Raw genomic sequence first — 11652 nt, forward strand, 5'->3', positions numbered from 1 at the left:
ATATATATATATATATATATATATATATATATATATATATATATATATATATATATATATATATATATATATATATATATATATATATATTATATATATATATATATATATATATATATATATATATATATATATATATATATATATATATATATATATATATATATATATATATATATATATATATATATATATATATATATATATATATTTGACCCTTGACCAAGTCTTCAGTAGAATGGGTATATTTGTATATTTGCTCTAAATTATAGATTTTTCTTTTATGCCAAAAATCATTAGGATATTAAGTAAAGATCATGTTCCATGAAGATATTTTATAAATTCCCTACCATAAATATATCAAAACTTAATTTTTGATTAGTAATGTGCATTGCTAAGAACTTCATTTGGAAAATTTTAAAAGGCGATTTTCTCAGTATTTTGATTTTTTTGCACCCTCAGATTCCAGATATTCAAATAGTTGTATCTCGACTAAATATTGTCCTAACAAACCATACATCAATGGAAACCTTATTTATTCAGATTTCCGATGATGTATAAATCTTAACTTTAAAAAATGTACCTTTATGACTAGTTTTGAGGTCCAGGGTCACATTTAATACTGTTTTTGTGTCAAGGAATGTATTTTTTTAGGTGAGAATGTACTTATTTAGACTTCAAATATGCAGTTTGTTAATGAAGTCTTTTTGCAAATTTGCTTTAATGTTTTCGGCGATGTGAGCTCCAGGGTGTCAGCGGCAGTTCAGCACTCATGAACCCGCCAAAAGCAGCCTTACCTCGGGCCATATCTTCTGGAATTTACCGCTGGCTCTGATGTCTCTATAGTGGTTAAACATGAGAAATAATTTGTTTGGAATAAATCTAACAGGCCATCTTTGGTCTCATTAATCTATTATTTGTTTCAGAGCAAATAGTTTTGGCTGAGGGCAAAATCTCATCATTTTATGTAACTTTAATTCTGCATATCAGAGCGCTGCCTTTGTATGTTTTCGAAATAGTAACGGAGGCTTGGGCTCAGCTGTTAAACTGTCAAACTTAGATTTAAATTCATGGCGGAAGAAAGTAGTTTGCAAGAGAGCTTTTAAAGACACTTATGCCATCGAAATGTTGTATAAACACAATATCACACTTTAAACTTAGGTCTCTTTTATACCCAACGAAAGTATAACCACCAAACTATAATTTCTTGTAATCACTGGATGAAGTGGCAGGATTCTCACTGGCGCCTCTTCAAAAAGATTCTGTGCATGATGCTCCTTGTTACATAAAGCAGGTTTTTTTTTTTTTTAATAACGAACTAGCGTCTTAACAGAACAGCATTTAACCAACATGTGATTAACCTTATTATAACTTCTACACTGCATGAAGTCTCAACTCCTCTTTTCTCTCTTTAGACTGTTGTTGCTGTTATTTCTTATGCATGTCTCACCTCACAGCCTCTCACCCTAAAATGGCTTCCCAGGCACCTGCCAGAGACAGCTGGCCACGACAACTTAACAAAACCATCCATCAAGGGCAAATACATCAGCAGGATTACAGGAGGGCATATAAAAATCCTTTATGTGGCATTAGGGAAATATTCTTATATAATGCATGGTCTTTTGCAGTGACATAATACTCACTACACTGCCACAATTACATAAGAACTACATCCCCCTGACCCTAAAACACACGAACTACACACCTACACCACAAAATATGCTTGCAATTATGTTTATTTCCTGATATGTAAATATTTTACATTCGAAATTGAATGCTTACTATCTAAAACATAACTAATTCAGTTGTGAATGTCACATGAGCCTAAAAATTCAAAATGTATCAATTTAGCTGTTATTAAAGACAGAGCTGAGTAAAAATATAACTGAGACTTTAAAATGATGTAAACATAACCAGACGTTCTTAAAAGATAAATCTCACGCAATTATCACAACAGTCTACTTGTCAATGAATACAATAGCTCAGAGCTAAGCCACCCAAAGATATGTTTGTTCATAAGCATCTGACACAGTCTCTGCATGGATCTAAGCAATGAGCTGACAGGAAATACATTTTTCTTGCTTGCCTTTTTGTTGCTTGTCATGATTGTGGCAGCTTGTCTATCAAACACTCACACCACGAGCTCAAGATGCAGGGAGTTGATTGGCTGAGAGTAGCTGTTGTTAACACATGAAGTGTTGATTAAAACCTTACAACAAATCCAGTAACATTATGTTCTGTCTTTATTAAGGTAATGCCAAAGTTATGAATAGCCTGCAGTGAACTGTAATAGTATTTACTAGCAGTTTATGAGGTAGCATTGAATGGAACACTTTATAATACAGCAGAATGCATTGCTGGATTCATAGTCAGGGTTTATGCAAAAGTGGAGTATTACGACATTATGAATACTGTATGTTTTGACATAACTTATGGCTTCTGGCAGCTAATTTTTTTTCTCAAAGAGAGAGTGCGTCATGGCATTATGATGATGACTGTGTTTGCCTGCAAAGTGTTTTGTAAGGGAACTTTAACATGCATTTAAATTGGTTTTATCAAGTCAAAAATAATTTTTAAGAGTCATGTTAGGTAGAAATCGTTGGCTCTGGTTATGGCAATGACTAAGCTATTAAGCTTGGTGAAGAACAAATAGTTCTCTCTTGTTCTGTTAGTGTCTGTATGGCTTTTGAGGACAGCTAGTGCTCTAGATGTTCCTAATTTAGGGTGGTCCTGTTATGTTTTAATGTGTCCGCGGCTGTTAAAACAGGTCTGTGCCATCTGGCCTGATGTGCATTTGACCTGAGACTTCACCACAAGGACAAACAGCCATCACCGTACGCTCTTCACAGAACACATTTTTTTCTATCTTCCTATGCTCTCCTTCTTATATTGCAGTATATATAATTCATTCATTCATTGATGTCACATGGACTATTTTAACAATGTCCTTACTACCTTTTGGGCCTTAAACATGTCAGTTGCACTGCTTTCTATGCAGGTTTAGAAAGCTCTTGGATTTTATCAAAAATAACTTAATTTGTGTTTTAAAAATGAACGAAGGTCTTACAGTTTTGGAACAACATGAGGATGAGCAATTAATGCCATAATTTTCATTTTTGCGTGCACTCTCTTTAATGCCTTTAAACAGAACCTGCTCAAATTATGGTGAGACAAGATATCTTTGGCACTGCTCACAGACGTGTGTATAATTTGGAGTCGTGATATCACAGGCTCTTTATTTGCTCCCCTAAAGTCGATCAACAATCAATTTCCTTCTGCCTCTCATCCAATTTCTCAACTAATCTAGTCCAGCCTTCTTCACTGCTAACAAATGCCAAAGATCACAGGTGTCATAATGCAATCTCAAACCTTATTATCCACTGAGAGAAAGCACCTTAGGTCCGAAACGATCCAGTGCGCCAGGCTGTTACGAGTGATGTAACTGCATTAGAACGCACATTATCTGTGAAGCTACTGAAGCTTGTGACTGGTAATAACATATAAGCGCTGATGGCATGTTTATCAAACCTAGCTGTTCACAGAAGTCAGCATTACACACAGTGCAGCTTGCCTGTTAACTGACAAATCTTTAGGGAATATAATGACATTCTCCCCACTGAAAGTTCATAAAGCTGACAAGTCTGTGAATTTTAAAATGCTGTCAGATGGTGATAGTGGGGGAAATGACATATTTACCGCCAAACTTGTTTTTATTGTCTGCATGATTGCAAGAAAATTACTTTAAGTGCAATTCTTGATAGCTATTTTTTTAAAGAATGCAAAACTTAGAGATAGCACATTTCGCATTTCTGACATAGAACCCAGATGTGCTGCACTTTGTTTGCAAACAGAGGAATGCACACAGATGCTATTCTCGGTCCAGTGTTAAATGTCCTTGTTAGTTTTTAGCATATTTAGTCAACCTTATGCTATTTTATTTTTCATCAAGTTTAAGTCGACTAAAAGTCTCAGCATTTTAGTCTAATTTTAGTCAAAGAAAATCTAAATAATTTTAGTCTAGTTTTAGTCAATCATCGGTGGCACTTCTACAATGAAGAGTGATGGTTGTGTGGTTGCCAGACTGCAAAAATAAGCAAAGCAGAAAATATGCAAGGAATAATTGACGACAGGCCGTTAAATTCTTATAAATTATGCACATAATTCTTGAAGAATTCAACCAACCTAAGTCAATTATTCCGCTTATACTACGGTTACGACACCTCAAGACATCAATCAGATAATATATTTCAAGACATTTGTCCTGTTTTTGTCCTTAAAACGCTGTTGTGAGTAGGATTAATTTTTTTACGCAGCTCATCCAACACCTCTGCTGCTATTTCCAAAACGTCATTTTAGACCTAATAATGACAATTGAGCCATTGATAGCAGAATAATGCAGTTAACAATGAAGTTTAGACAGATAGACGGAAAGAGAGAGAGAGATTAAGCTTGTGTATTACCTCTGTTAGTCTGTGCGTATCTCAAAAGTGATTGGCAGCAGCATCTCTGCTAATAGGGAAACTTTAAGTTTATTTTCTTCAGGACCATGCCATTGTTATCTCGCTTGTGAAAAATGTCATGTAGTTGTTCATCGTCAGAGCAGTGCTAACAACATAAGCGTGTATGTTAACGTGTGTGCAAACTGTATGTGTGTGCGTCTGTAAGGGATAGTGGGAGAAATAGAGTATGTGCTTTCCTTACATAATAAAACTTAATTTTGTGGCTAAAACAGAAATAATCTGTTGTTTTTATCCTATTGTTTACTGTATTTATTGGTTTGACCAGTGTCATTGTGGGCTTTGACTGTTTTGCTGTTTTAGGCTGTAAGGACCTTTGAAATAACTGAAATCATTTCGCGAAGAGATATAGATATGTAATGTGGTCAAGAGCTGCCTGGAACTACATTCGCTGTGCGTTTCCCTGAAAAAATGCACACCAATGTTTGTCAGCCAATCAGATTCAAGCATTCAGTGGCACATAGTTTAAATCCTTGTAACAGAGAAGCTCTGATTCAGTGATTTAAACTCTTTATATCTGGCAACCGCACACATCAACGCTTGCGTAGAAGAGGCGTGTACAGCAGTCCGCAATAATGTTTTGTCTCCTTTATTGACGAAAATAAAAAGAGATTTTGGTAAGATTTTTATTTTTTGAATACATTTTAGTCTTGTCTTTTTTCGTCAATGAAATTTTTATGTTGATATAGTCATAGTTATCGTTTATTGACCTGATTGTTGTCTCGTCTTCGTCATGGGAAAAAATCTCATCAACGAACATTTTTCCGCCATAGTTTTTGTTAACATTAACATTAATTAACATTAATGCGTTGTGGTACTCTCATGAACGCATGTCAAACACGTTCTACATTATGGTTGATCCACTGATGTCACATGGACTATTTCAACTTATTCCTTATTCCTTACTACCTTTCTTGGCCTTGAACATGTCAGTTGCATTGCTGTCTATGCAGGCTCAGAAAGCTCTCGGATTTCATAAGAAAAAAAATCTTAATTTGTGTTCTAAAGATAAATGGGTTTGGAACGACATTAGGATGAGAAATTAATGACAAAATTTACATTTTTGGGTGAACTATCCCTTTAAAAATATGACCCATATGAGATTTGATACATAAGTCTGTGTAGAAAACTGTACAAGGGTAAATTGGTCTGGAAACAGACAAACATGACTAGACAGAATAATTACAGTAAAAATGAATAATTTGCTGCGTATTGCTTTGTATTTCCCCTGAAATAAAAATGACAGAAAAAGACTGTTTGGGGACAGCTTTAGCTGGTGAGCTTCCAAGCATGAATTTTATGACCAAATAGGCATTAGCACCACTGCAGTACTGTCCCTACCCCCTGATGGGAGGAAGAGAGAGAGAGAATCCAGGGCAGCATTGGACTTTGAAGGAAGCGAAGCAGAGAGAGCGAGAGAGGGAGAAACCCTTTGAAAAGAAGCAAAAGCTATATTGCAGCAGTCTGCAGCCAGCTCCACTCATGTCTACACGAAACAGATCAGTCCGTCAGCGACAGAGGGCCTAGAATGGGTTTGCATTCACAGTGCGTGCTGTTTCAGAACCACGGAGAGCTCCACTGACACCAGCAGCTCAATCAGCATCCATTTCAGCACCACGGACAGCGTCTCTGCTACAACCGCTGCAATCCAATCATGACACTTACTGTATACCACGGTGCATTTAATAAGAGAGCTATTTGCTCAACTGCCATAATTTGTAATGTGTGTGAAACACACAAAACGCTTCAGCACTCTCAACAAGCGCAGGTTCTGCTGTACTGCAGGGGGCTGATAAGAACGCATTCGAGAAGAGGTCAGGTGCAAGCTAATTTAATTCCTCTCTCACGGACTGTACCTGTAGGCACGAAGCTCTTTAAGAGCCCGAGATCTTGCATTTAAGACCCCCTTCCCCTTTTCAGAGAGGTTAACGACATATAATGCACCAAAGGTCTGCTTTTGTTACAACGCTCCAATTATTCCAATTATTCCCAAGGATCTAAGACACAGGGAGCTGAATCCACCGCCTGCGGAAACGAAATAAGATTAAGCAACAGAGCGACAGACTGAGAAAAGGACAGACAAGCAGAAGAGCCTGAGCTTGTCATCTACATTGTAAAAAAAAACAAACATTTTATGTTAATTTTAACCCTAAAAGCAATGCGCAAGTCAAAATATGGGTAAAATGCCTGTAAAAACAAATAATACGGGAAATTCCTTCATACATTGTAAAAATGGTAACCAGCAATTGTTAGCTTAAAGAGATACTTCTATCTGATTTAATCAATAAAAATAAGTACTGTTGGTATAAATTCAGGTATCTAGGTTATGTATGTATATATATATATATATATATATATATATATATATATATATATATATATATATATATTCAATTTAATTTGTATTTTTAATTAATTTCTACTTAAAATATATTTTATATTTATAATTTATTTATATTTTTATGTGTATTTTTTATTTTTTTTAAATATAAGAGGTTATTAATATTACTTATATATTACTTATTGCTTGTATTTTTTACAAACTTTTAAAGGGTGTATTAATGTAATGATTAGATTAAAAAATATACATTTTTGAATAAAATCAATTAAATTACACATTTTTCAGTGTATAAAAACTGGACTATTTTTGTACTTTTCTTAGCATGTGAAAATCTACACACTTACACTGCTGTCTGTACTTCCTCAGACAGACACAGAAAGCATTATCATTCTCCTCACAGCAACCTTGCAGCACAAGCCTTTGCCAAAGCTGCATACACACTAACACACACACACATATAAAACAAAATTTCCAACCGTATCATTCCTTTGAATGCTTCCTTGCCACATACACACCCACAAACACAAAACCATCACTGATTATGAGAGTACAAGAATATTTGCACTCCTATTCTGACATCTTGTATCTCCCACACACACTGACAAGCAGCTATCAGTCACTGGTGCATGATTTGTCACACACACACACACACACACACACACACACAGGTACCATGACCAGTGACCGGTAAAAAGGCACATTTGCTCATCCTCTACACACACACACACACACACACACACACACACACACACACACACTCACTCACTCCCAATAGCTGTTGCAGGATCAGTCCACTCACCCTGACTGTTGGGTCCCCCATCGCCCTCTTCGCATTCGGTGAGGTTGTTGAGCATTTTGAAAGCTCGAGCACAGATCCCCTGCTAATGCTAACGCTGCTGCTGCTGTGTCCACCAGCCAACGCGTGTACCAGCCTCACACGGATGATTGGGGAGGAGGAGAAGGCTTGTGGTTCTCTGCCTCTCTCCTCTCAAGAAAGCGAGCAGTGCTGTGCTCCAGCAGACTGGAGTCCTCTCTGCGTATTGACTCTCTCTCTCTCTGTAGGAGGAGGAGGAGGGGTTGGGGGGACAGAGAGAGGCTGCAGGGACGTAAATGATGGAATGCTTAAGAGCACATTTTTTTTTCTCTCAAACACTCACACAGCATGTCGTCTCTCTCTTTCTCTCTCTCGCTGCTTCTCTCTGCTACGCAACCACAGGCTGCCTGTGTCTAACTATTATATTCACAATGCAGTGATCAGGAATTGTCTTTGCTTACATTGACCGTTCTGTCATCACCATGTCTATGTTCATTTCAGAAAGATACAAAATCTTGTGGTTTACTACAGTAGCTTTCATTCTCACCACCCAAATGAGCTGTAATTGCATTTTCGGGTTTGTATTTTTAGAAATCTGGAATTGTATTTTTTGGAAATGTGAGTGGTATAATGGCTGGTTGCTAGGTTGTTGCTGAGGCGTTCTGAGTGGATTTAAACATGTTGATATGGCTGTTCTGAGTGGTTGCAAAGGTGTTGCTATGCAGTTGCTAATCTGTTCTGGGTGTTGCTAATTTGCAAGTCCAATGCAAGTTCCATTTGCAAGTCTAAAAGCTTGAGATATTTATATTTTTGCCCTTTTCTTGTTGAAAAGAGCAGAACTGTTTGTCGCACATGATTTATTTTAGATGATGGTCCCAAGCTCAAAAAACAAACAAACAAAAAGATGTATATATATATTAAAAAAAAAAAAATCACCAGAAATGCTGGTCAGTTAATACATGTTTTTTGTAACCAGCTAGACAAGCACACTGTAAAACAAACAAACACACAATTTGTTGAGCAAACTTAAAATAATTTGTTACCCTGCTGCCTTAAAATTTTAAGTTGAATTCATTCAAATATCTAAGTTGTCACTTTTAGTTAACATTTTAAGTTGTATAAATGAGCATGTTAATGTACAATTATATGAACGTACACCACATGAACAAAATAATGTATGAATTATTAAGCTATTTAATAAATGTGAGCTTAATACATTTTTGATACAATTTTTACAAGAAGGTGTCTTAAACATAATGCAACACCTAACATAAATGATATAAAAATAAAGCATTTCAATATAATTAAAAATAAAATAAAAATAATAATAATTTAGGAAGTTATTGACATAATTACTCATATAACTCATAATATTTTACTAATATATGTATATATAATTTCATATACTAATTTATACAAAAATAATAGTTAATGTTCATTTCCACATTTGCTAATTCATTTTAATATTTTAATAGTATAAATGAGCAAATAAAATATAATATAATACAATATAAAATGCTTTAGGGTTCTATTTTCTGGTAACACACCTAAAATTAACTATAGTATATAACAATGTAACACCAAGCATAAAAAAAATACATTAAAATAAAGCATTTTAATAAAATAAAAATGAAAAATAAAACAAAATACAGTAAAATAAATAATAAATATAAGTGTAAAATAAGTATATTAAAAAATGCTTTAGGGTTTTAATGTTCTTTTAACACACCCAAAATTAACTAGTGTTTTTTTTAAGCACTAGTTAATTCAATAGGTAACATTAAATAATTAAATTATTTTAAAAACATTTAAAAAGAAAATTAACATAATTTAAAATTTAACATTTAACATAATAATCTATACAAAAATAATTGTTAATGTTAATTTACATCTGCTAATTCATTTAACATATTAAATATAAATGAGCATGTTAGTGTAAAATAATAAGGATGTAGACCGCATGAACAGTAGTATGTATATATTAATTTAACTATTTAATAAATGTTGTAAAAAATTATTAATATAATTTTTTATAATATAATATATTTAATATAATTGTTAAAATAAAATTTATTTTTTTGTAGCACACCCAAAATAAACTAGTGTTTTTAGCACTAGTTAAACCAAGTTGCATAAGTTGCATAAATAAGCATGTTAATATGAATGTTACATGTTACATTTATAAATTATTAACCTAATTAATAAAAACAAATGTATTTTTTATTGACAACATCTAACATAATAATAATGTTAATAAATTAAACCACGTTGTAAAGTGTTACCTATTTTCCTTTCTAGAAAACTGGGTTTGATATCAAAATCACACAGGGACATCGATATTTCAATTCTGCCATTTCATGAGACACATGAATCAAACACTTCGACCTTCAGCCTTAATGTTTCTATATGTGATGAAATACTTATGAGGCATAAGCCATGTAAGGAATGATTGCCATAGGCTTTTACAGGCTCTATGTCATGCTACAGGTTGTAGAGATGCTTGTGAGATGAAGTGAGATGGAAATCTTGCTTTCTGCTGTCTTTTATACACACTTTCCTTCTGACCTCAGAGGTAAACTCCACCGAGTCTTCCTTCCTGAGAGCTTTCTATAAATACAGAGAATAAATTAAGGTATGGCAGATTTGAAAGGTTTTTTCTAAAGTGCAGGATGGTGAGAAAGGGCACACAGGAATCATGGACACACAAATGGTTAGACACATAAATGATAGATCTGCTCCGAGAGAAACAGTGATGGATAAAAGCCACTGTGTAAAGCTGGAGAGGACAAAGTATGGATACAAATATGGGGTTTTGGAAGAGCATAAAATGTGTTCATATATGTAATATGTGCAAACGTGTAAAACAACACTGAATTCAAAATCTAATTTTAATCTAGAAATAAACAAAGTTTTGAACAATTTTAAACAAAGAAACATTATGACTTTATTGTATAAGAAATAATATGCATTTCTATATTGATGATTTTATCATCAGGTCAGCTTGTGGAGTTCATGCAACTTAAGTTATTATGTTTGTTTTAGTTATTAATTTACCAAATTGTTATGTTTAAAATTCATAAAAATAAAAAGAAAGTTAATTAAGGCAAGACAATACAGGCAAAAACATTGTTTTTATATACCTGTTAGTTTTGAGATTTTAGGCTATTTGGAAAGTTTATTTTATTGAACTTTTGCATTTGTAGATTTTGCATTAGTGCATTAACAATTAAAATGAAATAAATAAAAAAAAATATTTTAATAATCCTTTAATAATATAATATATTATAATACAGTATAATAAATTATTTATAGTATATTTAAAAAATACACCAGACAATAAATAAATAAATAATAATAGCACTAGTTAATCCCGTAGCTAACATGAAATATTTAAATTATTAAAATATATTTTGTAAAAAGAAAATTCACATAATTTAAAACACAGTAATATGAATGTACACCGCAGGACAAGTAGATTTATTTATTTATAAATTATTAACCTATTTAATAAATGTTGTAAAAAAAGAAGAAAGTTTATTAATATAACTTATAATAATATAATATAATATAATATAATATAATATAATATAATATAATATAATATAATATAATATAATATAATATAATATAATATAATATAATATAATATATTTATAGTATATTTAAAAAAAAAATGCTTTAGTGTTTTATTTTCTGGTAACACACCAGACAAAAAAAATAAAATAAAAATAAACTAGAGTTTTTTTTTTTTATATTTTGTAAAAAGAAAATTCACACAATTTCACATTTATTTATAAATGTACACCACAGGAGCAGTAGTATTTATAAATTAATAATAAATGTTGTAAAAAAAGAAAAAGAAAGTTTATTAATATAACTTATAATAATATAATATAATAAAAAATGTTTAATAAATTCATAGTAGTATATTTTAATAAAATGCTTAGGGTTTTATTTTCTGGTAACACACCCAAAATTAA

At 32.7% G+C, this 11652-nt stretch overlaps 1 protein-coding gene across 2 annotated transcripts in view; it reads right to left on the minus strand.

The window, feature by feature from the left end:
* Nucleotides 1-7785, minus strand: part of slc12a5b (solute carrier family 12 member 5b) — a 70355-nt gene extending 62570 nt beyond the window's left edge. For both annotated transcript variants that reach the window (XM_073818665.1, XM_073818664.1), the window contains exon 1: nt 7658-7785. In XM_073818665.1, the coding sequence (XP_073674766.1) occupies nt 7658-7712 (55 nt within the window). In that variant the 5' untranslated portion in view covers nt 7713-7785. The remainder of the gene's footprint in view (nt 1-7657) is intronic.
* Between the last annotated feature and the right edge of the window lie 3867 nt (nt 7786-11652).

The sequence above is a fragment of the Garra rufa genome, chromosome 15, assembly GCF_049309525.1.
Source record: "Garra rufa chromosome 15, GarRuf1.0, whole genome shotgun sequence".
In the NCBI taxonomy this organism is placed as follows: domain Eukaryota; kingdom Metazoa; phylum Chordata; class Actinopteri; order Cypriniformes; family Cyprinidae; genus Garra; species Garra rufa.